This window comes from Gadus chalcogrammus, chromosome 18 (assembly GCF_026213295.1).
Source record: "Gadus chalcogrammus isolate NIFS_2021 chromosome 18, NIFS_Gcha_1.0, whole genome shotgun sequence".
NCBI lineage: Eukaryota > Metazoa > Chordata > Actinopteri > Gadiformes > Gadidae > Gadus > Gadus chalcogrammus.
In genome coordinates, this window is record NC_079429.1 from 2,361,286 (window position 1) to 2,387,518 (window position 26,233).

Here is a 26,233-nt window from a genome sequence, read left to right on the forward strand (position 1 = left end):
ACGAAGATACATACAATCATACAACCACCACTGCGACTTGGGTCCCACTCCTGTAGTTATCTGGGCCGGCCCCCACCAACGGACATGTCAACGGTCTGCGGGTGAAAACGCGCTGCAGCCGAGGCGTGAGCATCGTTTACAGACGCCGGGCCTTTCATTCAGCTCTAATGGCTATATTTAGCCCCACCAACAGTGGCCACCCACACTTAGGGCAGGCACCACTTCCGCTAGGGCCCCTCGGACCTAATAACCATAATCAGGCAGCAGGACAGGGGTCTGGGAGAAGCCGCCGGGATTACCACACTTATACACACTCACCTGTCTGTCAGGTGCTGGCAGTGATAGTGGCCTGGTTCCCTCTTTCCTTCAGCACTTTTCCTTAAGGTTAATTATACACCCAAGTTAATTGACGTTAATTGACCAGAGTTAATGCAGTAATAGTTCGCTAATGGTCCAGTAATAATTGACTACTGGTGTTCATGTTGACTAAGGTAATGTTGTTCGTGTTTACTAAGATATTAATTTATTCATTAATTAATGGGGTTAGGGTTAACCCTAACCCACTAACCCTATCCCATATGCTTATGCTGCATAATAATGCTTATTACCGCATTAGCTAATGTTATCATATGGAATGGCTCATGAGGTGGTGCAGGTTGCCTTGCAACTGGAGGGTTGCTGGTTCGATCCCGGGCACATGTTGATGGGCCTCTGAGCAAGACACCTTACCCCAACTGCTCCCGATGAGCTGGCTACTCCCTTGCATGGTCGACACCGCCATCGCATCGCTGTATGAATGAATGACTGTATGAATGGGTGAATGACTGTATGAATGGGTGAATGACTGTATGAATGGGTGAATGACTGTATGAATGGGTGAACGACTGTATGAATGGGTGAACGACTGTATGAATGGGTGAACGACTGTATGAATGGGTGAACGACTGTATGAATGGGTGAATGACTGTATGAATGGGTGAATGGCTGTATGCATGGGTGAACGACTGTATGAATGGGTGAATGACTGTATGAATGGGTGAACGACTGTATGAATGGGTGAACGACTGTATGAATGGGTGAACGACTGTATGAATGGGTGAACGACTGTATGAATGGGTGAATGACTGTATGAATGGGCGAATGACTGTATGAATGGGCGAATGACTGTATGAATGGGTGAATGACCGTATGAATGGGTGAATGACTGTATGAATGGGTGAATGACCGTATGAATGGGTGAATGACTGTATGAATGGGTGAATGACCGTATGAATGGGTGAATGACTGTATGAATGGGTGAATGACCGTATGAATGGGTGAATATCATTAACTTCATCCATTCACCAGTTCCCAGTGTAACCAGTGATGTGTCCAGGGCACCATGGATCTGGCCTCCACCGAGGCTCTGACCCCGGTTGTTGTGGAGCCTGTCAGCCCCCCGCAGCCTTCCGCTCCAGACCCCCTCGACGTGTCCAGACACCCAGCGCACCGCATTCCTCCCGCCCTGCAGCGGCAGGTCCCCCACCCATACCTCCACTGGGGAGACGGTAGTGCCACAGGGGGCTAGGTGCTATGGGCCAGGCTACAGGGTGACCGTCCCCCGACTGCTCTGTGTGTGTACAGACGAGGAGGTTCCAACGCTGATTACTGTGATACAGTCGCGGTACATAATGGGTGTGTGTCCACGTCGATGGATTCTTGGGGGCTGTGCAGCGCGCTGTGGGAACAATGGGGCTGAACGCAGGCGTTGTGTGGCTAGGCTTTCCTTCAGTGGGTGTGTTTATGTTATCTCTCTCTCCCCTCTCCCTTCGTCTCTTTCTCTCAGGGTGCCTCCTCCTCAATTGTATATGCCACATCCTCACTCTCTCTCTCTCGCCGTCTGAAATGATTTTGCAAAATGTTTTCTTTCCCTCCCCCTTTATTGCTCCGTCTCTCTCTCTCTCTGTCTATGTCTCTCTCTCTCTCTCTCTCTCTCTCTCTCTCTCTCTCTCTCTCTCTCTCTCTCTCTCTCTCTCTCTCTCTCTCTCGTTAACTGTGAGGTTGTCTATACCTGCCTTGTTTGTCCAATGCACCGGCCTTCATCCCATGCACACACACACACACACACACACACATCACACACACACACACATCGCGCACACACAGAGGGCAAAAGATACAACACACAGACACACACACCCCCAGCAGCCCTAGGCGTCCAGAGAGCCTAGCGTGTTGACGCGTTCTCCACGTTCCAACGTCGTCCTCCGTATGACTTTACCTTCTTACGCAGTCTCACTCCCAACCACGCCCAACCACGCCCAACCACCTACCGCCCTCCCTGTCTCCCAACGTTCCTCTGAAGGGCCTTCAGCCTCAAGGACTCCTCCTGCCCCGCGGAGGAAGGTGAACCGCGCTCTATAATCACGCACCCTGTCTGCTGGTTGCTGGGGTTGTTCTGGGCCACGTGTGTAGCACTGGATCCAAAGTTAGGGATTCCGTGATTATTGCGAGGACACGATATTCACTTTTGTCTGATGGATGGTCTCTGAATGTGTTCACGCTGTCTGATCTTAAAGGAGTCATTTTTTTGCTGATGTTATTGTACGCTTTTATTTTGTGTTTCAGGAATCCGAGTTATGTTGTTTCTATGTGGAGCTCAGGAAGACTAGTCGGCTACAGTGATTTCAGCTAATGGAGGATCCTTGGATAAACACATGAACTGTGTTAAACGTCCAGTGATTTAGCACCAGCGTTAACAGCCTTAGCGAGCTGCTTGGTGCTAAGGAGAGAAGGAAGGGGCAGGAGAGGCAAGATGGAGTCCGCTCAGAGAGAGGAGGAGTGTGCTGAGGGGAACATCTACTTGTTCTCTCCCACCACATGAGTTTCATTTCCAACAAACATCTGGAATGTGTTAGTCTCAGTCGGTCCTGCCTGCTGGATCCATTTTCCTGAGCAAACAGCCCTCCAACATCACTATTGGCTACCATGCATTCACAGGCATAAAGTACAGACATACCTGACTGGGTTTTTACTGTTGGTTATAGTAAACTCAATGTTGATAAATCTGTCTGCAACGGTGGCCATGATGGGTACCTCGCTTGGTAAGGCCCTCAAAGAAGTAATCACATACATAACCCACTGAAACTCATCTCAAAGCTGCCATAGGTGTATGCTTGCCTCCTCATTTACGCCTGAGCCTTTAGGTTTCTTTGGCATGAGGTTTCACCTCTCCTTCCAGGAAGAAGAGAGACTTCTTGGTCATAAAGATCATCAAGAAACCTCGGTCTCTGTCTTTCCCGGTTGGATCCGCGCTTCCTCCGAGCGGTAATGAGGGAGAAAGTGCTTCTAAAGAGCTGCTTCTGACACACTATTAGACACACTATGTGTGTGTGGGATTCGTGTGTGTTTGTGTGTGCACGTGTGTATGTGTGTGTGCTAGCGTGCACGTTTTTGTGTCTTTGTATGTGTGTGTGTGTGCATTTGTGCATATGCTTGAGTGTGTGCGTCTAATTCCTGCATGTCCCTGTGCATGTCAGGTGCTCTTAAATCCTTCGGGTTCTACAAGTCCCTACAAGCACGGCTCCTCTCTGCGGCTGTGCTTTTCTTTTACCCTACCTGTGGCTACAATATACTCCGCTTTAACACTCTCGGCCTGCACAGTCTGGAGACCTTGGCGGTGCTTTGGCGGGCTTCAATCGCAAGGCTGACATATTCTAATGCTGACCTCAATTAAATCTCTGAGGCTCAGAGTGGTTCATCTCATGGCTCTTCTTGAAGACGGCTCGGCATTCCCCACTCCCGCAGCAAAACACATCCAATGGGAAGATTGTTTTCCTATATTTAATTTTAAGTTAGGTTAATGTTAGGAAAGATTTATTTGAATGTAAATCTTTCCTATTGGTTATTCACATTTCCCGATTTCCTATCCTTCATGAATAAATCCAAGGCATGATGTGACGTTTACTCATCAAACAAGGACACCTTATGTTAGAGTCTTTTTATCCTGCAGGAAGACCAGACACATCAGCCTGGAAATGATGACTCACAAGGCACTTTGTGCCTTCACTGGACAGAGCTAAAGCAGTTTCAACAATAGCCTTCTCTCAAACCCCATTCTGTTCCACACAACCACCACCCTACACCTGATTTCATTGCATTACAGTGCACCTCAATCCCTTTAAAACCTTGTGAGTGTGTACAGGAGGGATAAGGTGGTTAGCAACAGGACTCCCTTGGTAACCGGGCTGACTAGTGTGCCCCATCCTGTTGGGCTCTGGCTCTGCCGGCTCTACTCCCAAGGGATAAGTGTGCATCTAGTCAGGGCTCACAAGGCAGTATGTGATGGGGGTCAACCCTGACAACCAATCAGAGGCTCCGGGGTTTAAACGTGTCGGTACGACCCCTGTGTGCTCTGCACACTGTGAGGTTTCTCTCTCTCTCTCTCTCTCTCTCTCTCTCTCTCTCTCTCTCTCTCTCTCTCTCTCTCTCTCTCTCTCTCTCTCTCTCTCTCTCTCTCTCTCTCTCATTCTCTTCTAAATGTATCTCTCTCTTCTTGCCGTCTCTGTCTCTCTTCTGGCTGTCTCCGTCTTTTTCTCTCTCTCTCTCTCTCTCTCTCTCTCTCTCTCTCTCTCTCTCTCTCTCTCTCGCCCTCTTGCCCTCTCTCTCTCTCTCTCTCTCTCTCTCTCTCTCTCTCGCCCTCTTGCCCTCTCTCTCTCCCCCTCTCTTGCCCCCTTTCTCTCTCTTGCCCTCTCTCTCTCTCTTGCACGCTTTCCATCTCAGTCTTGTCCACTCTCGTCCTCTCTATCTCTCTCTCTCTCGCCCTCTCTCTCTCATCCTCTCTCCCTCTGGACCCCAGGCCACACCAAAACAACACAGCAAGCCCCCTCCCCTACACCCAACCTCCGCGGTTCCCATTTGGAGGGGGCTAGCCCCGCGCTTGCGGTTTCACAGGAGAGTATAAGATGGAGGAGCTGCGCGAGTCTCATCGCATCGGGGGGCTGGAGAGCATAGAGAGCCACAGGCAGCACGCCAGACCTCACCCTGGGTAAATGTTGTTAGCTATTAGCGTTTAGCATTAGCTTTGCAATCTCAACCTAATACTTTGCTGCTAGAGGTTTTTGAAGTTATTGAAAGGAGTAAGCTAATCAATTTAGGAGATGCTAATTTTCATGCTTAGCTTATTGTAGTTTTTTCAGCTCTCGACATTTTTAACTTCAGACATTGAGGGCTGGTCATTGTTCATAGAAAAAGCACTACAATTAGGGAATATAACAAATGAGAGGAAAAGAAAGCTCAGAGTGTTGGAATCCACCCGAGTGTGTGTCTGCCACCTTCTGGCCAAATGCTTGCCGTTTGTGTGCAACACAAGTACAACAGTAAAACCAGATGGCATCTGAAAACCAAGAAGTGTGTCATGTCAGTTGCCCCTCCTACAAAATGGAGAAAGACTTTCAGACACCCATGAAGTCTTTATTAAAGTGCCCACTTTCATAATCTTGATTCAAATGACATTTTGTTGTACTTGTTGTCCATCTTTGCCCAAAAGCAACACCTGTGTCCAATCTTACAGAGAATTTGCTTTGTAAGGCAACGAGGAAGCCAAACTGTTTCGTAAACCTTTCTTGAACCTTTCTTGAAGTAGAAGTCGCACTTGACGCAATCAACTCACTCCGGTGCACGCTTCGTGTGTGCACCGGAGTGAGTTGATTTCGTCAAGGGCGCCTCTCACCCCCCCCATTTTTCTAAACGCAAAATGACCACCAACCCAAGCCTCCACCCTGGCCCCCCCCCCCAGCCACCAAGCTGGCTACAGAGGCGGCAGGTGGAGTCATGGACGGACCCGGAGGATGCGTCGGGACGGCCTGGATTCCAGGAGTACCCCGCGTGAGAGGACGTGAAGATCGACTGGGGGTGAAACGTGAGACACTGGAGGGTGTGAGGAAAGCGAGAGTCATGGCTCGAAGGAGGAGGAGGAGGAGGAGGAGGAGGAGGAGGAGGAGGAGGAGGAAGAGGAGGAGCTGCACCAACATAGTCCAGATGGGTGTGAAAGAGAAAACGGAGAGGTTAACTCCTTCTCTCTTTTTCCTTTTCTTCTCTGTTGAAGTGAAGTGATCCTTCCTCTTCTCAATGGGGACAAACCTGGTCGAATGCTGTTGTGAGATCTGGACTTCCCTCCTGGCATTAATAAAGTGGTCTACGATCTCATCTGATCCTAAATGGATCAGCTGTAGAGCAGCTAGCAGTCTGCTAGACGGTTTGATTTCCTGTCCCCCTACTCTTCCAACCTCAAACCTGTTTCTGTCATTTCTCCCACACTTTACAACTGCTTGTATGGATCAAGGCCTCATCCTCCCTTTAACTACCCTGGTATATGGGAAGACACAGGTGCACAGCTCCAGTCATTCGTTCTTATCTCCAGCACCGCTTAACGGCACGCTAGTGAGAGCTAGTGCGGCTGCAGTCTGTAGCAGGTAGAGGGTACGGTTGGTTTGCTCTCTCCAGACTGGAAATAGCTTGCGCCTCAGGGCACAAGTGTGTCATACCCGAGCGCTTCGTGTCATTTGTCAGGGAACCTAGACTGTTTAAAGACAACTGCTAGAATCCCCCAAACTATTATTGGCTCCTAGAATGGGGTAAGTATAGACTGTATTGATTGTTCAATTAGTTGCTAATTGAAAATTCTCAACAGGTTGTCACCTCCCTCGTCTATATCTCTTCAAAAAGTCTACATCACTGGTACTACACATGTAGTCTAGAACAAGTGTTGTTGAGCAAGATCCACACAGCATTCATTAGTAACGTGTAGATGGAACCGGTTGTGAGGAGTGTTTTGACTGTGATGATCTACAGTAAGGAGAAGAGCTGCTGTCATTACGAGCAAAGGTTCCAGTGTAAATATGAATACTTGTCCAGGTCTCACTATTGGGGCCTCCCCTTCCTCTCTTGGCTCTGTCATGCCTCCTCCAACTCTTACATGAAAGAAGAAGAAAAGAAAGAAGCACAATTGAACGTTCAGAGCAGCCCTACAGGAAATATACAAACAGCTGAAAAGCAAAATAATTTTGAAGTGCAAAGATGCATTCCATGGATCAGATCCAGATGTTCAGCCGCAGAAAAACCAATAGGAACAAAAGGATCTTCGGGGGCTGCCTTAACAAAGTGTCATGAATAGGACAGGCTTGTATTTGCTTTGGAAAACAAGATGGCTGCAAGACATTGGAAACCTCATTTGATTTACACTTCACCTCCAACAGGCTTCCAATCCTACTTTAAATCAAGCTTAGCAGCGTTGTTCTGTTTGGGTAATCCTCTTTTAGTTTAGTTCTTTATTAAGGTGGATTGATCGCTATGAGGTTCGATGGCCAACAGTGTCGTACGGCTCATATCGGTTCCAGTGAGGCTGAGCTAATCAGAACCCTGTTTGTAACATCTGTGGAAGGCATCTATGGAGCCACGTGACCAGAGCGGCTCAAATTCTACCCTTTAAAAAAACTCTTGAGGAGGAAAAAAGCCATTGGTTATGTGGCCACATTTTCCCTCAGACTTTCCACTGTTCAAAAGATTTGTTTCCAGTATAACAAAGAATGTCCTGGTTGGGTCTTATAAAATTAACCCCTGGAAAGATATTCCTGGTTGTATATTCTCATTGACAGACGGATTATTACAAAAAGCACTTCATCAACGTGTCCTTTCTGTCTATCTGTTGTTGTATCTCCCCTGCTCGCCGGTCGCCGCTCTTAGAACTGCGTTGAGACTCCAGCCCTCCATTGGGCCAGCCTCAGCTCAGCCCTGTAGTCAGAGAACCACCACAGATTGGAAGCAGCTGTGGACGTTGGCCAGCTCTGAGCAGTGGGAGTCTGGGGGCGGAGCTCGGGCCTCCAAGTCCCGCCCCCTTAGGAAGAGGGAGGAGTCCGTAACATCTGGAAGAGAAGAGAAGAGCAGAGAAGAGAAAGGAAGGAAACACAATAAGAAAAGGAGGGAGGAGAGAAAGAGAAAAAAAGGGAGGAAGGTGGGAAGGCAGGAAGGAAAGAAGGAAAGGAGGAAATAGACAAACAGGAGAGAAAGAATGAATCAAGGATAGAACGGGGGAAGGGGAAAGAAAGAAATAAACGAACGAAAAGAGAGGAAGAGAGGGAAAAGAGAGAAAAAGAGAGCGCTCTCTTTGCCCAGTGACCAGCCTTAGTCCCTCCTTGGTCTCCTGCTATCTCAGCGAATCAAAGCCACACACCACAGGGAGGCTCTGAGAAGGGGGAGGCGGCATTTCGATCGATACGTCATCTGGATAGGTCGATAGACTGTTTGTGTGTACGTGGAGGCGTGTTTGAGGTCATGCATATGTAAGAAGACTAAGGATTTCCATGCCTTGGCGATGATGTAGAGAGTGGACAGGCTACCCTCTCCTCTCCCAGAGTGGATTCATGTCAGGACAAGTGTGCTCCTCCTAGGAGGAGGAAAATAATGTGGAGGTGGGGGGGGGGTGCGAAAAGTGTACACCTTTTCATGTCTATATCAAAAGCCCCACGATGAAGCGCTTTCTGCGCGCCACAGGTTCATAACGACTTCAACCCCGGCACAACGTCTTGCTTGCCCACTTGTGCCGAGTTTAGACACGGCGATTGCTTGGCAAAAAGGGTTCACACTCTGACTGCTAATTTAATTAAGTTTTAACTGGAGTTTCTCTCCATAGCACCGCTGCGTTAGGGAGCGTAGGCTGAAGGAACCTTCTGAAGCCACAGTAATTATACGCCCCGGTCTGATGGCTTTCTAGCCCGACACAGAGTCTCAGATTCTGTTTTTTCCCTCGCTCTGTCCTCTATTTCTCTGTGGCTGACTTGTATCTGAATTGGTTCGACGTGTATTGTAGCCTGGGTGAGGGTACTTGGGGGTTATCGACTACAGTCAGCTCTTATGCCTCCTACGACCTAAACACAGTCCAATCTCTTACCTCCTGTGGGTAGAGATCATTTAACAGTCCCTGGAGGGGGAAGAGTAAAAAGATGAGAATGAGACACAGAGAATTTATTTTTAAATAATTCAAAATAATTGTGTCAAGCCAGATATTTTATTGTTATAATTTGAGGAAGCAATATGAGAATCGTGCTACAGAAACGGATATCCCTCCCTCGGAACCTGCTCCAAAGTCCCGCCCTCTCTGTCCCCAATATCTACCCCCCCCCCCCCCCTCCAGAAGTTCTGCTGTGAGAAGGAGAACGCCTTCAGATCGAGGTGACACGTCATGTACTGAGTGACAGGTCATCGAGGGAGGCTTGAAATGATGCAGGTTAACGATGCAATGGCTGCTGTGCTGACATGGTCAGAGGCAGCACTTATGATGCTAGTGTGGAGGGGGAGGGGGGTGTCATGTCCTCCAGCTCAGTGAGATGGAGGGAGGGGACCCCAGTGTGCGCGAGAGTGTGAGAGAGAGAGTGTCAGAGAGAGTGTGGGAGAGAGAGGCTCTGCTGGCATCTCGGGGATGTTGATGCAGTGGACAGAGGGGGCATTCATCTATCCTTGGGATAACTCGGGGCCAGACCACAATGTTGCCAAACCAACATGTTCACCGTTTGCTGAGGAAATGTTCACTTTGGTAGCGGAAGTCTGGGGTTTCCTCCCACACCTTTGATTCGGTCGGTGGGCCCGGGTGAAGCCAGGGCTGTTTGTGGGGTCAGAACAACACAGGTGGGAACTGCCATTCCCCAGGGGGGTCTACACCTTGGCTTCAGTAACACTACGCTGGGGTAATATTTGAGTTACGTGGGTTACAGACCCTGCATGGCCCTGGTTCTCTGCCTGAGAGCCTTTATAAGCCAGTTGACTCTTGGGGAAATTATGTTTAATTTCCTAACAAGGTGCTGTGATTTATCAAACATGGTTGTATTTTTTGTAACGGCTTGACAGTACTGTCAAGCCGACTGACGACACACTGTCTGATGGTTCTCACATCAGGAGGTCAACAAATCCTCAGCTGTCATCTTTGGTACCATTTCATCTCATGAAACATGTTTTGCGAGGTTGTGCTGATGTTAGGTGAGGCAGTATTTTCTGTATATGGATTAGAAGGGAGATCTCTGTTGTATTGATGGTGAGAAAAGGTCTCAAAATCGGCCCTCCCTGTGTCTTTTTTCTGGGGGACACACCCACTTGCGTTGTCACTAAGGAACAGGAAAAGTCTGATTTTCATACAGCTTGTAATGGCTCATCAAGCTAAAATAGGGGCCCTTTATGTTAAGGGGAGGTTAGCTGTTAGTGAGTATGCTTAGTAGAAATGAAATTTGACATTGATGAAAGAATGATAGAAAATCAGTTTATTAGAAATGGTGAATAACAACTATCTGCTTTGAAGAACACAACTGCACTGACAGCGTTGTTCCTCAAGTTCAAATGGTATTGTTGTGAGGTTTTTCTTTGTATACAAGTTTGAAACAAATACATTGAATATATTAACACAAGTAATCAAATCATATAAAATATACATCTTAGGCCATGTATCATTTCTACACATGTTTGTCCCTGCATTATATCGAAATTTATAAATTAGGCACATAACAATATACAGTATTACAACTCATAAGTTAAACATTCATACTAAAAAGGATAGGGCGCACACACACATATATGGTGCATAAATAAACGGTTAAGGAATCTTGTAAGTTCTTTAAAATGGCAACAAGGCCCTCAAGTTACCATGAGTCGGCACCATTCCTCACTGAGCCGCTGCAGTACCCACACTGTCCTGTAGGGGAGCTAGAGAGCCGTGTTCACTGCAGCTTCTTCTTGGCCAGTTGGGCCAGCTCCTTGGCCTTCCTCCTCTTCAGCTTCTTCTTCATGAGCAGCAGGTCGATGTAGATGATGTGGTCCAGCACTGTGGCGGCGCAGAGGAGTCCTCCGTGCAACGCGCCAGCTATCCCACAGCTGAACACGTCCTGGCCTGGTAACACACCACCACGCACACACACACACACAAACACACAGAGGCAGCACACACACACACACACACACACACACACACACACACACACACACACACACACACACACACACACACACACACACATTTATGTGAGACATAAATCTAGAACATGGCTCTTGTCTCCCTCTAGGGGTATATCAAGTATATTTCACATTTTGCGGATATTTTCCCTTTCACTCATTCTAAAGGAGTACACAGAAACATATGTCCAAAGATATATTATAAAAAATATATATATGTTTCCAGTTTTTTTGGAAGATCAATTGAAGATCAATTTGGAAGATTGTGATCAACGAATGACACATCAAGCCCTCGAAATACGCTCTTCGAGGTGAAAGAGACGATGATGAACTCCTAAACCTGCCGTCTTCGCACGCCTCGACAGAAAACTCTAGTCTAACCAAGGAACCGGTTGTGGTCATCCTCGTCATAATGGTGAAGAAGCACCAAACCAAGATGGCGGCCTGGCATGCCCTCGACGTCATGCCGAGCGGTATCCTAGAGGTGTCGTTCATCCGCCCCCAGGCCCCAGAGCGCGGGGGGTCCCCTACCTGAGATGTAGAGGTTCTTGACGGGGGTGTCGCAGCGGTTGCGGGCCACGGCCTCGGCCCCGAAGCGGTCCAGGTTGTGCTCAGCGGAGTACATGGCCCCCCGCTGGGAGCCCAGGTAGTGCATGTTGGTCAGGGGGGTGGCCACTTCCTGGAACACCAGCTGAGGAGACACGACCGAGGTTGGAGCTTAGTGTACGCACGTATTGGATGTTTTACGTCCTGCCGCTAAAAAATAGTCCTTAACATTGTGTAGCGGCCCACTGCTCCTGCAGGATGGGTTAAATGCATAGAATAGATTTAATCAACCCCGACATACACGTAGTGTATCTTCTTCTTCTTAAGGTAACTCGCTAAAGCCAGTACCAAGCTAAAAACGGATATGAATAATACGATGCGATGCACTTTATCCATCCCAGATGGGACATTCAGGTGCAACAGCGGAAAAGTGTAGGAGAGTAATGGAATGATAAAGAGATTAAAAAATACTAAGAAGAAAAGACATGTCTAACCACGTAAGTGTAGCTCAAATGTAGGGAACGTTGTCAACAGTCGAGGTACACAGTATGGAGAGTTTATCCTACATTATTCAAACTGTACATTTGTATATATTATACCATTGTACATTAGGATGGATGGCATGGATCCTCATCATCAACGTACCTTGTCTTTGATCTTGGGGAATATGGTGCAGGCCCATTCGAAGAGCTTGTTGGCGAACCTCATCTTGTACTGGTGGTACTCGTCTCCTCTCTTACGCACCGTGGTGTCCGACCACTCCTCAAACCACTCGTACTTGGCCATGGTCAGGATGGTCATGCAGGACTTCCCTGGAGCCCAGAGAACACATTGATCACTCCACACATACACATACATATACACATGCATATACGTATACATAAACGAGTGCATATTTAAATCATTGTCACTACATTACTGAATATGTAGGAATATTTATACATAATATATTTATATAATTAGTTTCTCTCCAGACCACTACAAAGCTGTAAGATAAGTGGGTGATTTACTTTTAGCACTTTTAATTGTATATTATTTTGTAAGTTTTGCTATTTTGGTTTATTTGTATCTGGTATTTGTACCAATCACCAATATATATTACAGTTTACAGAAAGTAGTAGCAGTGACAGTACAGGGAGGAATAGGAGTAGGTTAGTACCTGGGTTTCTGATCTTGGCCTCAGGGTCTTTGGCTGATGGCATTGTGATGAACATCATGGGAATGTTCTCAGGAGCGTCATCCTTGCCAAGAGCGAAGAATTCCTCCATCCTGCAATACATATTTACTTTTTGTTGATTCATTGATGGTCGCAGCTTTTTTTTATTTGAATGGCAACTCAATATACATGAGACAGATGATTCACTTCCACTAGAATTCAAACGCTTGGAAACGTATTTTGTACAACAGCACCGCCATGTGAGTGAAGAACGCTACTACAGTCACACTTGCACTTACGATCTGTCCATGTCGTTGTTCTTGAACAACCAGAAGTTGGTGGACACGAGACCCAGCTCCTCGGCGGTCCCATCAAAGCCGGAGAAAACTAGAAACGACCCCCTGCCGTGTTTCATCATGTTGAGGCGCTCCTGGATATCTGAAGCAACCGAGGGAGGGGGGAGCGGAGAATAGAGTCAACTCTGTACCGCTGTCGCGCACGCGCACACGCACGCACGCACGCACACACACACAGACAGACAGACAGACAGACAGACAGACAGACAGACAGACAGACAGACAGACAGACAGACCAATATACACACACACGCACGCACAGTAATTAAGTTAGTAGACAGAGCGTCACAGCAGGCGGAGGTAGACACTATGAAATACAATTTCACTGATTGGTTACTTAATTGGTGAAATGAAGCAGCGTCATCGTCCCCTACCTGGCTTGATTTGGATCTCGGGAGGCAGAAGCTTCTGGAAGGTGGTGAAGATGCCGCAGTTGGAGATGACCACAGGTGCGTGCACCTCGTGCTCCTCTTGGCCCTTCCTCACTTTCACACCTTTCACAAGACACAGAAGAGTCACAGTTTAACTTTGTCATTTTTTTTATCTAACTTTATTTAAGATAACAGTTGATGTGATGTGTCTTTTTCCTCACCATAAGCCTCTCCCTTCTTGTTAACCAGGACTTGAGTGACGGGTGCCCGGACCAGGCAGTTGCCTCCGTATTTCTGGATGGTGCGGATGATGTGGAAAGCGATCTCACTGGCGCCCCCTTTCGGGTAATAGGCGCCTCGCTTGTAGTGGTGGATAAGCAGGGCGTTGATGACGATGCTGGAGTCCTTCGGAGGAACGCCTACATGTCAAACAGACGAGACAAGAAATATAGAATCAAGTAAATTTATAATCTTAATTGTGTTTTGCCAGGAGTGTTCCTTCACTACAGGAGGCTTTACAGTTGTATTTTGGTGAAAGCATTAAAATTAGTACCTGTACAGATACCAATATTTAAATCAGTAAAAATCCTGTCCTATAATTCAACATCAAAAAATTGACTGTAAGGATATATATGAATCATTTGACTGTGGTATTATTAAATGGTATTATTATTTAATGATAACTAACTAAATTGTCACGTTAACATGTCACACCCACCATAGAAAAGGTATGAGAAGATAACATGGAGGTCCTTGTTGCTGGTCAGTGTGTTCACCACGTCGGTGGCACAGGTCCCAGTGAGGTCAAAGATGGGGGACATGAAGTGGGCGATGCCAGTCTTCAGCAGGAACAGGGACAACCACTGTGGGATGAGCTTCAGCGTGGCCAGGTAGTGGGTCTTCTTAGCAGAGATCTGTTGTGGAACACACATTTCAGTCAGGCGGTTGGTTAGTCTTTGGGTCAGTCAGTGGGTTGTTTGGTCAGTTGAATTGATTGGTTGGTCGGTTAGTGTGTTTGGATCCTTGGTTGACCGGTCTGTTGGTTGGTCTGTTGGTTGGTCTGTTGGTCAGTCAGTTGGTGTTTGGTTCCTTGGTTCGATCGGTTGGTTGGTAATTGGTCGGTTGGTTGGCCAGTTGGTCTGTTGGTAAGTCGGTTGATCGGTGGGTGAGTTAGCATCGGTCAGTTTTCCTTCGCCCGCACGACCATACCTTCATGATTTTGAAGAACTCTGTTATGGCGGACGTGTCGTCTGGGAACTGCTTCTTCAGATGGGCCTCCATCTCCGTCTTGCCGGTGAAGATGGTGTACTCGCGCTTCTCGTCGCCCTGGCCGATCAGGATGGTGTCAAAGTGCTGGTCCAGCTCCTGGAACTCCAGCTGGCCCTCACTGATCTGGTCGAAGGCGATGCGGAGCAGGCTGTTCTCGTGGAGCTGCCCGATGTAGTGAAGCCCTGGGGGGGCGGGGGGGGACCAGGAGTTCAGCACCACCGTTTGGGCTTTACTTCACATTCACTTATCGAGGAAGCAGTTTTAGACAATGCCATTTAGGAATGAGGGTTGACAAATCACAGCTTTTATCGATATTGGACTTGTGGATTCTGAGCGCTATATGAGCGCTTGATAGCTGTATTATTTAGGGGACCATGTTAAAGGGGGGTACCGTCAAACCCAGCTATTTTGTAGTATTAAGTGTGTTCTTCGTCAAACGGAAAAATTGACTCTTCTTCCACCAAAAAGTTGGACGAATTAGATCAATGGAGAACGCGAATGCAGGACCAATGACATCAACGGTCAAACCTCTCCGCTATATGGTTGAAGACGACTGTTTTTTATCAACATGCGCATGACTCAAGAAACTCTTATATTAGTAGGTAGCCATGTGTGATGGTCCACGTTATCAAAAAAGACAATCCCAGTCACGATCCTACTGTTTCAGTGTTGACCATGGCCTGGTCTGGTACCGCCATCGCTAAGAGCTAGCAAAGGCCGTTCAGCAAAGTCACAACTTTTCTCGCTTTTGGGACCTCAGTGGTGGAACGAGCTCCCTGCCGCTCTCAGGACCGCAGAGTCGCTCACTATCTTCCGAAAAAGACTCAAGACTCACCTGTTCAGAGTCCACCTCGACACTGCATAGCCAGCCTCCCCCTTCTGGCCACCATTGTACACTGTATTGTATTGTGTTGTATCAAAGTACTTAACTGTGTAGCAACTGCTATCATGGCTGTATCATGGGGAATGGGTTAGCCTAGCGATTGTTGTAATTGCACTTGGTTCTATGAACATCCTTTCTGTACCGACAGCGATATATTGATGCACTTCTTATGACAAATGTACTTATTGTCGCTTTGGATAAAAGCGTCTGCTAAATGCCGTAAGTGTAAATGTAAATGCAATGGCCTCTTACCGACATCGAACTCGAAGCCCTTCTCCACGTAGGTGTGGCAGCAGCCCCCGGCCTGGTCGTGCTGCTCCAGGAGCAGCACCTTACGGCCCGCCTTGGCCAGTGTGGCGGCGACCGTCAGGCCCCCGATCCCGCTGCCGATCACGATCACGTCCAGGTTCTCCGGGACCTTGTCCACGCTGAAACCTGCAGTCAAGTGCACACAGCACGTGTGTAACTTCAACACTACACCACTTCAACGCCCATGAAAGACAGTAGGACCTCGGGCCCAAATACATTGGGTGAGGTTAAACTACCAGATTCAACATTCTACCCAAGTAAAGTATTTAAGTATATACTAGTATTCCAGTAGGATATGGTATGCTAAACTACGGCTATTATGTCTGCATCATGACTGATTGGGTAAGAAGACATTTGTCTAATTGTTGCTCGAATGGACATTTTACTTTTCAAGTACAAGTACAGCTCTGACCTAAGCAATTGAGGATGTGTATACCTAGTGGTATATACTACAGTAAATGTAGTGATTTGCTTCTTTCCTTGTACATTTTGAAAGAAGGATAACAAAGTCTTATATCATTTCCGCTTTTGAAAGTCTGAAGGTCGTATGACTAAGGCCCTGCAGCCTTATGCCGGTGGCAGTGATAGTCTGTGATGTGTCCTGTAATCTTATTAAGATAAACTACACACGTCTTTATTACATAACAGATCAGTAGTGGGTAGAGACATTATCTATGACACAGAAGGTGTATGTGATAGATGGTTGATGTACAGGCAGCTGGTTCAAACAGCAAACCTATGAAATATATATTGAATTAGATCTGAAGTGAAATGGTAAGCCAAACAATACTACAGATTCTGAGGAAATGTTTAATAAATTATAACAATCATATGTTTAATTGAGCACCTTTCATCCTCAGTGACAACCCCAAGGAGTTTAACGATGCATTAAACCAATAAAACAGACAGCAAGGAGATACTAAATGGCTAAATTAAAGTTGTCTCTGAATACAAACTGACTGAGGCCTGTTTTGAAAGAGTGCCTTCATGCTACGCATTCTGTCGATCTCAGAGGAAATCAGAGAGGAGGCGAAATGTATAGGCAAAACATAATGAGCAGGTGTGGTCATCGGATGACACTGTGAGTGTGAATGTTTATGCAAACTGCCATCAATAGTTATGAGAAGCTAGTGTTTTTATTTTTGACTCTCTTATTGGTGCATGATTGTTTTGCTGTCAACGGTAATGTGAATGTCATGTAACACACATAGAGCCTCCCTTAAATATGAGTTGAAATAACATACATCATGATTTTTTTACAGAAATGATGACACAAAATGTTAAATCTTTATGTGATGTTTTAGGATATGCTCTATTTAAAAATATATAATTTTTAGAAGTCCCAGAAAATTCATTTATAAGTGCAGTTATTGCTAAATTAGTTATTCATCAAATTAGCCTACTAATTCTGGTAAAATGCTCTCAATTACTAGATACAGTTTATCACTTTTTACTGATAAATCACTATTGAGCATCCCAGAAAGAGCCACTTTAAACTTAATTCAGGCCGAACAAACACACACATGTATCCGCTGCCCACTGTATATTGTATTGTACGGTTTCCGTGCGTCCTCGGGTGGCGATGGCAGGAGGACCCCTTTACCTTGCTTAATGACTCGGTCCCTCTTCTTCTGATCAAACTCCCGAGGGCCAGGCGGTCTTACAGACTCCAGGGAAAATGGGCTCTTTTTGCCAAACAGGTACCAGTAGGTCCCCGCAGCCCACATCAGCGGCAAGGCCAAGAAAATCAAAAGCCACATGATGGACGCGTACAAACGCACTGCCTGGTATCACGCGTGTCTCTTTGTTGTGTTTTAGAACTGACTGAAAGTGAATTTGCTCGTGGCATGCTTCGCTTTTTATAATACCAAGTGCTGGGGGTGTCCGGAAAACAGTTCAAGAGTCTGATTTGTTACTCAAGGGCAAGTTATGACAAGCAATTAAGATAAACCAGAATTAAGATAAACCACAATCTGGATTTGAAAAAAAGACATCGTTAGCGATACCACAGCCATTCACACGAATCAAAAGCTCTGTTGTGAAGAGATGGTCATGTTATACAGTGGCATTTGTTTACATTACATTACATATTCAGCTGACCCTTTTGTCCAAAGCAACTTTCCATAATTGTATTCCAGAATGAAGATATAACCAAGAATCATTTGAGAGCATGGAAATTCTGAAAATAGTCAAAGCAACTGCATTGGCATCTGTAACGTTTGAATAGATTTTCTCATGCTGGTCTCATAAATCTGACTTTAGATTAATAGTTAACGTTTTTTATTGAGGTAGGGATCTGTAAGCGCTGATCTGGCCAACACAAACTCAGCCAGCAGTAGTAAACTGTAGTAGTAGTAAACTGTCTGTAAACATTACAAATTAACACTGTATAATACTGGCCGCTGTGGAAATACACGTCTTGGAATCCCCTTCTGATGGCCTCATCCACTCGTGTTATGTTATACATCTGTTCCCAGCCCAAGCCCTGTGACATCTCCCAGAAGAATCTCTGCTAGAACATTGTAGAGTCTCCGGATCCGGGATTAGGCTCCTGTCAACCAAAGCACTTGCATCGTAAACAGTCAAAATCGGGGAGCCGATAGGCACTGGTGAATCATTACATCCCCTTATCTCCACATGAATGTTATCTGATAAGCCAATTAGCGCAATGGTTTTATCTCCCACCATTGATATCAGGTGTTATACACGTGGTGGTGGACAACTTTATGGTTTTGAAATGATCTGACTGAAGGTCTGACATCTCAACAGCTTAATGTCGATAAAAAACTTGCCATGATGGTTGCTTAACCGACATTTCTACATTCTTAGACTTCGACCTGAAAATACATATATATTGTGTATTTCTAACTGCTTTTTCTCCTCATGTTTCAGGTAAGAGCTACACATGTTATCACTGTTTTCATTTTATATTCATTCCAGTTTGCCCATGCATGGACTTTGTGCGGGAGATAGTTTGTTCTCGCCTTACAGGTTATCTTGACTTGAACAACAGGACGCCCGACAGTGGCCCAGATATAGCTTAGAGCCAGGGGTTTATATGGACACAGATTCCTTTTTTATACTTTCACTTCACTTACGGTAACGGTAACTCTTACATTTCAATTTTGACACATTTATTAAGCAAAGAAAAAAAACATAATATCACACAAATATCACACTTGGCGCTTTCGACCATATTGCTCCTTGTTATCTCTAGACATATACTTCCCCTGGTGCTATGGTCTGGGACATAAATGGATTAACTTATATCCGAACGTCCAAAGTAATCAAAAGGATCATCCATGCGGCCTCAGAAGGAGCCATCTGATATCCTGAGGAAGGACTTTCCTTCAGTCTGAAGCTCAGTGTTTTTTTTTAGAGGGCCATTGCCCATCATTGCACTATCACCCCCTGTATCATTCCATGGACAACCAGCCTTACGTCACACTCCCCTTTTGCCTGCACCACCCCTGCCAATGCCTCTCTCCCAACCCCCTAAACTCCACCTTCTCGCCTCTTGTCGGCCATCGATAAACGTCTTCAGCGTCTGCCGCTCTGAATATACCACTTCTGATGTCTTCCCATCACTCGCAAAGCCTACTCTTGTTTCCAGCCTCTTGTGTTTAAAATGGACTGTAAGTCCAGCATGTTGACACCATTGCCCCTTTGTCTGCTAGGAAGGTATAAGCTGCTAAGCCATCCTCTGCCTGAACGGAGACTGCAGACAGGCCGCTGAGCACTGTTGGAAGATATCCAAGCTGACGGTCAACTATCTCTACATGGAAGAACTTTGGTGTCTGTTAAATCATTCAATTAGGGCAGCAAGTTCTCCCCATTTAGTAACCATCAGGGTTCCTGTCCGGGAACATTGCCAGCCTGGTTAGACCTGGAGCCCCAGCAGACCCAGACATGCACAGAGGACTGTGAGACGTTCCTATCCTTTTTACTGACGAGATAAAGGCTTGTAGACCCAAGACCCACTAACCTGTCCCCTAATCTCCTGATACCAGCCTTGGATTTCCGGTTTCTCCTCTCTCCTCTATCCCCGTTTTGCTACAGTACTCGCTCAATTACTAGTCCCTCACAAGGTCTTATCTTTGTACCCCCTATAAAATATATTGTGGAACTGTTATTGTGGGTCATTTTGTAGAAGAATCATCATGAATGAGTCTCTCTTTATGCTCTGGTCATCGTCTGCTCTCTCCGTTCTGTCACCGTCTTCTGGTCTGCTATTGTTAATCCCCATCCTTAAAAAACTGGGCTGGACCCATCCATCTTCAGCCGCTTTCAGCCCATCTCCAAATTACCCTTAATCGCAAAATACACTGGAAAGTGCTTCACAGTTCACAAAGGTGATGGAAGGAATAATATATTCCATAAATTCCAGTCAACTTACTGTACCTGATGTCGTCGTGTTTTTCTAGGCTTATCAGGAAGCACACTAGATTGGTTCTGCTCCTATCTCTACCACAGAACCTGTGCTGTAGCAATAAATAACTAAGTATTTCATTTAATTCTTCCAGACAAAAAGGAAAAAACAAAAGCAACAGGCCGATAACTGCATGAGCTTCTTCAATTCAATCTTCAGTGGGATCTGGTGCTTATCGTGTGACCTTCATTATTCCTGTTTGGCTGAGAAATAGATGTTGAAGAAGATGACCTTAAACCTTCACTCTAAACTGGCCAAATTTGACCTTTTGAGCACACTCAACTTTCATCTGTATTATGCAAATCACATATAGAATACATTGGATTTCATGTTTTTTACTGTAGCATGGCCAAAACAACAGTGCAGTAGTTCTTGTTCAATCCTCCTTATTGTTTATGAGTGAGGTCGGAATATATATGAAGGGAGAAGGGCTAACTTCCATGAAGGCTCATAAGGCTCACCAATGCAGGCAGATATTTGGAAAGTTTGCGCCTTTTGAATATTTTGATCTAATATTGAAATGTGCCTGTCAAGTTTGAAACATTAACAGGAAACTGAAATACTCGGCAAACCTCTTAGTTTAATTTGGAGAACTGTTATCTATTGTATGGATTGTGTTTGACTGTTGACTTTAACGTTCATATTTGATCATATCAAACTTCAACGACAACTGTTCCAAAGATCATGTGAAAAGGCCAAACCACTGAAAGGGGCACTAGCTGGAACCGGTCCAAAGTTCTTCATATTCCTGAGATTGTGGAAACTGATATGGCTCTTCCTGGTCACTTTTGTGTTTTCTTTGAGATTACTATTAGTGCTAGACAGATAATAGTAATCGCAAAAAACATACAGTAAGAACACCCTTACACTCTTTATTGAGGCTTTCCCTATGTTGACTGCACTCATTTTGGGCTCGGTCAATGATCTCATGGATCGTTTCTGCTCAAAAGAAATATATATATATATGGCCCAGGCAATTGCACACAAGGTTAAAGGGGCCCTATTTAACAGTCTTAAAGCCTATACAGTGGACTCTTCTGAATGGTAGGCTATCCATCTTAAATCTAGTTGGACAAATCCACTTGTGATGTCACTTTGTAGCAAGGCTGGGCAGTTTTTGAAATTTTTTGTAATAGCTAATCACACTGACACCTAGTGGTGTCAGAAGAAAGTACGTGCCATGGAGAAATTCCACATCAGTGAAACTCAAAAGTGTTCCAAAATGTCATGGAAGTTGTTTACATCTGTTAATCAAATAATACGATCTGTAATTTATAACTACGATCTTTACGGTGTGTTGAAAACATATTTGACAGAGCCGTTGCACGCCCTACCGGATAGGATTATCATAATCTGATCAATCAATTGGATTAGTATTAGTACGGGTAACATGCCTCTCCTTAACCTTTGAGTTTGCCAATTAAAAAATGCCGATCAGTGTTGAGGGAGGAGAAGGGAGCCTTGGGTTCGATACCAAATGTCTGCATCTTACCTGTAAATAATAAATACAATTATAATAACTTTAATTTATATAGGGCCTCTTCGAGGGACCGAATAAGAAAATAAAAAGAGGATTGCAGATATGAACTAGAGACCATATAGGCGTGGAGAACGTGTATTATTTCTGTTTGTTTTTTTTAAGTTTCCTAAGAAACAGTGTTGCAGGTCTTTGTCTGGAGGCCTCCTTGGGCAAGAAGGCTGACCCTTGCTGCCTTCTTCCTGGTATGTGTATGAATTTAATGAAAGTCCTTTTGGATAAAGTGTCTGCTAATTGAGAAAATAGTAAAATTAAGAATTATCCTGCGGATGACAAATGGGTCACTAAATAATGTAAGAAGAATGACATTTTTCTTTAAATCATTAGCTTAACTTCATGGTGTTAACTCTTTGACATTAATCCAAATGCCCCTTTGGAGGCACTGCTAAATTATTAAAAAGTCATTCCAAATTGTATCTTTAATCTAAGTGCAGGGAAAAAAGGCAGAATAATGCAACTTTATACAATGTGTCAATGTATACATATAAATAAATATATACATACATTTATAGAATAGTTTTTTGTTTTGAGACGTACACAAATCTATTATTTCACTCGTGCTCTAAGTTTTTGACGTCCTCAAAGTTACTGCGAGAGAAAACCAGACCTAATTGGATTGAGGGCCCAAACGGTAGGCCGGGATGAAGCCTTTTGAAGAGGCTTAAGGATCGGCCCAGCAGTTGTACGTCAGTAGAGCCACCATGACCTCCTGTGTTCTGGCTGGGAAATCCTATTAGGACCGACGTTAAGCAGCCCGTAGACATGACTTCAACGGCCTCACCTGCGGAACAGAGACGATCTCAAGAAAGAAAAGGAAGATCCCAACTTTCTTCTATAATTTCTAGAATCCTGGGACACCCCCTGTGCATTTTATTCAGTCCTACAAGGTCATTCTCATAGAGTGGCAGAAGCATATAGTGCCATGAAAGTCCCTATGCAATAACACCCGACACAGTCCAGATCAAAGCTTGGTGCAGCTATTTAATTACAAATCGACATGGATATTGGTATTCATATCAACAGGCGTATGGTAATGCAAGTCTGCTAGAAAGACCGTGACATCAATACAGATCTGTGACCTGATGCTCATCTTTACACACTCCACGGTAACTCCACTACGGTATGCGTACGTTTCCATACAGCAATCAACCTGAGCCTCATAAAAAACATAGCCGGATGTTTGTTTGCTTTGCGTTGCGTTCTACCACCCCCCTCCTCGGCGGGTGCTATGTTATTATACAGCCCCCCTTGTCGCCCTTGTACGGGTTCTTTTCATCGGGAACGCCTTTGATCAGCATGTCCTCTGCGATGTGGCTCTCTACGTAAGCGATGGTCTCAGCACAGTTCGCTCCCACCTGGAGGAGGAAAATCAGCATGAGCATAGCAACTTTTTTGGGAAACAATGGAGGAGTGTACTGTGGGATTGCCTTTCAGTACGCTTCAGGGTTGTTGATGATACAGGAAATCCTTGTGTGAAGTGTTAATTGACTTACTGCGGTACGAGGAGTGTCGACTTCCTTCTTCAGTTGGTCCAATTCCATTTTCAGGATTTCCTTATCTGACATATCCCGAGCCATCCTGGCTGTTGCAGGAAAACCATAAGAAGTTTGTTAGTTGTTTGTTTCACTTGGTTCCATTAGTTGGTCCATAGTCCATTGCATATTTCAAATAAATGAAACAAATGACAAGATTTCAAATAGAAAGATAGAACAAGATAATAAAAAGTAATTTATTGAGTAAGTATAGTAATAGTATGTCTGTCTAATAGTAAATAGACAACAAGTTAAAGGAAAATTGAATTGAACAATGAAAGACCTGGAAATAGCGCTTTTGGTTTAAGCAGTAACAATCTTTCTGCAGACCTTAAAATATGACATAATTATCTCCAAAACAGGTAAAATAAAAAAGCAATTGTTCCCAAATTGAACCAATAAGAAACCAGCAAATAGAGTAACTTCTTGAACCTTACCTGCAGTCGAGGGGTGGCTTACAAACGGAGAAATGTGTTGGCTCCTAAGAGCTCACCTATCTTTGTGAAGTCCTGGGGCGGGGTGTGTTTCCTCCTCTTTGACGGCTCTGCAGCGTGTGACGTCTACACAACCTCTGATCCTCTCACGGCTGGCTTTGGTCAGAGAACGTCGGCCCAGGATTGGGCCTGATGTCACCAATCCCTCCTGATCAGATTAAACAATCACAGGCTCTAAACCCCCAAACCCTCACCTGAGCAGGAAGGAAGGTGAGGCCTTCGTCTTAAGGCCTGACTCCTTGATTTGAATGCCACACGGGCCTTGGCATCCACACCGTGAAGAAGTCTGCGTCAATTAGATGGTTGTATAATCTCCTGCTCCCTCCAGCGGATCCAGATTTGACCCACTCGTATCAAGGAAAGTGTGTTAATGCACTGTAGACCTGATTCATCTATAGCGGCCATATTGGTTAGTACACTACGTTTAAAAATATATATATATATATATTATTTTTATTTATTTTTCTTTGTTCTGCATTCCTTTTCCTACCCCTGGGTAACATTGAGAATGTATATCGTTTTTCTTGGTTTCCTACGAATATTCTAGAACCGTTTGGTTGAACCCATTATTTTGTATTATGCACACTATTCCAGGTGTTGCCCGACGAAAGCCCCACTTTCTTGTTTTCGCCCCTCTGTTCAGAAAACCTCTCTGTGGAAGTGCGTTCTGAGACATGGCAACTTATTAGTCTTTGACTAAGCCCTGAGCAGTAACTCTTTCACCCAATAAGCCATTTTCAGAATCTGGGTTAGACTCATCCATTCGAGATTAACCTTAGACACGTCACTATGGAATTACCCAGTGTAGAAACAGTTCAGCCACATGCATGGTAAAGCAAGGGCAGAAAACATGGACGTATCTTGAAGTGAAGAAAATAATATACTTCATAACATAAACAATATAGATTGGTCTCGTTAAGCAACCTTATGACATGTTTGAAACCGCTTTCCGTTGGTTTGTGTTAAGGGAGAGCAAGGATCCGCCGCATTAAGGGAAGAATCAATGATCAATAAGTTAATCGGTAACATGTTTGTCTTGAGAAATGAATACTGACATTTCAGAATAAGATAATTATATAGTAACAAAGAATATGCACCCCCACATGACTTACATTATTTAATAACATTAAATGTCAAAAGTTTCACACCTAAATGTATTATATAATCTTTTTTTTTTTACTTTCTCTTTCCTGATATATTCTTTCATTTGCTTTCTCTTTTATTTCAATGTCCTACCAATTTAAAGAAACCATTTTATTGATTCTAAGAAAAGTCTGTCTGAAATTGTATACAAAGATACAGAGTGACCTCTATGTTTTATTCAATACATTTCGACAGTGTTACCCCTTATGGGTTTTTCATGACGACAGATAAAAAACGACAGTGTTACCCTTTACGTTTCATTTGATAAAAACGACAGTGTTACCCCTTATGTTATTTTCCCATGATGACTGATGAAAAACAACAGTGTTACCCCTTATATTTTATTTGAAAAGGGCAAAAAAAAAAATCTAACTTTTTTTTTCATGACGACCAATAAAATACAACAGTGTTACCCCTTAAGGTTACATATAACAGACATGATAGCATTAGGTTTAAAATGAAAGATATTGTGTTTTCCACAGAAATTGAGCCTAGGTCTCCAGTGGGTTAGGCAGAGTGCACTCCACTGCTCCACTGAGGCGATAGCAATACACAATAATCAATCATCAATAAAGAGGATATACATTACATTAAAATGTATGTGTATTTTTCTATTATTTCCCATGTTTGTTTTCATGACGACCAATAAAAAACAACAGTGTTACCCCTTATGTTTTTTTTTTATGACGCCCAATAAAAACAACAGTGTTACCCCTTATGTTTTTTTTTCATGACGACAATAAAAAACAACAGTGTTACCCCTTATGTTTTTTTTCATGATGACCAATAAAAAAACAACAGTGTTACCCCTTATGTTTTTTTCAAAACGGCCAGAAAAAAACAACAGTGTTACCCCTTATGTTTTTTTTCAAAACGGGCCCTGAAAAAAACGACAGTGTTACCACTTATGTTTTTCAAAACGGCCAGAAAAAAACGACAGTGTTACCCCTTATGTTTTTTTCAAAACGACCAGAAAAAAACGACAGTGTTACCCCTTATGTTTTTTTCAAACGGCCAGAAAAAAATGACAGTGTTACCCCTTATGTTTTTTTTCAAAACGGCCAGAAAAAAACGACAGTGTTACCCCTTGTTTTTTTCAAACGGCCAGAAAATAACGACAGTGTTACCCCTTATGTTTTTTTTCAAAACGGCCAGAAAAAAACGACAGTGTTACCCCTTATGTTTTTTCAAACGGCCAGAAAAAAACGACAGTGTTACCCCTTATGTTTTTCAAAAC

At 44.5% G+C, this 26,233-nt stretch overlaps 2 protein-coding genes across 2 annotated transcripts; both read right to left on the reverse strand.

Moving 5' to 3' along the window:
• Positions 1-10,739: 10,739 nt before the first annotated feature.
• Positions 10,740-17,630, reverse strand: si:ch1073-13h15.3 (inactive all-trans-retinol 13,14-reductase). The gene is made up of 11 exons (XM_056577793.1): positions 17,465-17,630; positions 15,805-15,987; positions 14,610-14,851; positions 14,119-14,314; positions 13,622-13,819; positions 13,404-13,523; positions 12,973-13,111; positions 12,677-12,786; positions 12,163-12,329; positions 11,503-11,662; positions 10,740-10,909 (listed from the first exon to the last, which is right to left on the reverse strand). Exons 1-11 carry the CDS (start codon positions 17,619-17,621, stop codon positions 10,740-10,742), a joined length of 1,842 nt encoding a protein of 613 aa, XP_056433768.1. The 5' UTR covers positions 17,622-17,630.
• A 5,177-nt stretch (positions 17,631-22,807) lies between these two features.
• On the reverse strand, positions 22,808-23,872 carry gngt2b (guanine nucleotide binding protein (G protein), gamma transducing activity polypeptide 2b). Its single transcript, XM_056577810.1, has 3 exons — positions 23,797-23,872; positions 23,321-23,409; positions 22,808-23,182 (listed from the first exon to the last, which is right to left on the reverse strand). Exons 2-3 carry the CDS (start codon positions 23,402-23,404, stop codon positions 23,054-23,056), a joined length of 213 nt encoding a protein of 70 aa, XP_056433785.1. The 5' UTR covers positions 23,405-23,409; positions 23,797-23,872; the 3' UTR covers positions 22,808-23,053.
• Between the last annotated feature and the right edge of the window lie 2,361 nt (positions 23,873-26,233).

Excerpts from the sequence above, each read along its gene's own strand:
- gngt2b (XM_056577810.1), bottom strand. The coding sequence starts at position 23,404 with ATGGCTCGGGATATGTCAGATAAGGAAATCCTGAAAATGGAATTGGAC. Across the intron at positions 23,183-23,320 it reads TCGACACTCCTCGTACCGCA|GTGGGAGCGAACTGTGCTGA; the intron begins GTAAGTCAATTA and ends TTCCTCCTCCAG.
- si:ch1073-13h15.3 (XM_056577793.1), bottom strand. The coding sequence starts at position 17,621 with ATGTGGCTTTTGATTTTCTTGGCCTTGCCGCTGATGTGGGCTGCGGGG. Across the intron at positions 15,988-17,464 it reads GGACCGAGTCATTAAGCAAG|GTTTCAGCGTGGACAAGGTC; the intron begins GTAAAGGGGTCC and ends ACTTGACTGCAG. Across the intron at positions 13,112-13,403 it reads CGAGATCCAAATCAAGCCAG|ATATCCAGGAGCGCCTCAAC; the intron begins GTAGGGGACGAT and ends CGGTTGCTTCAG.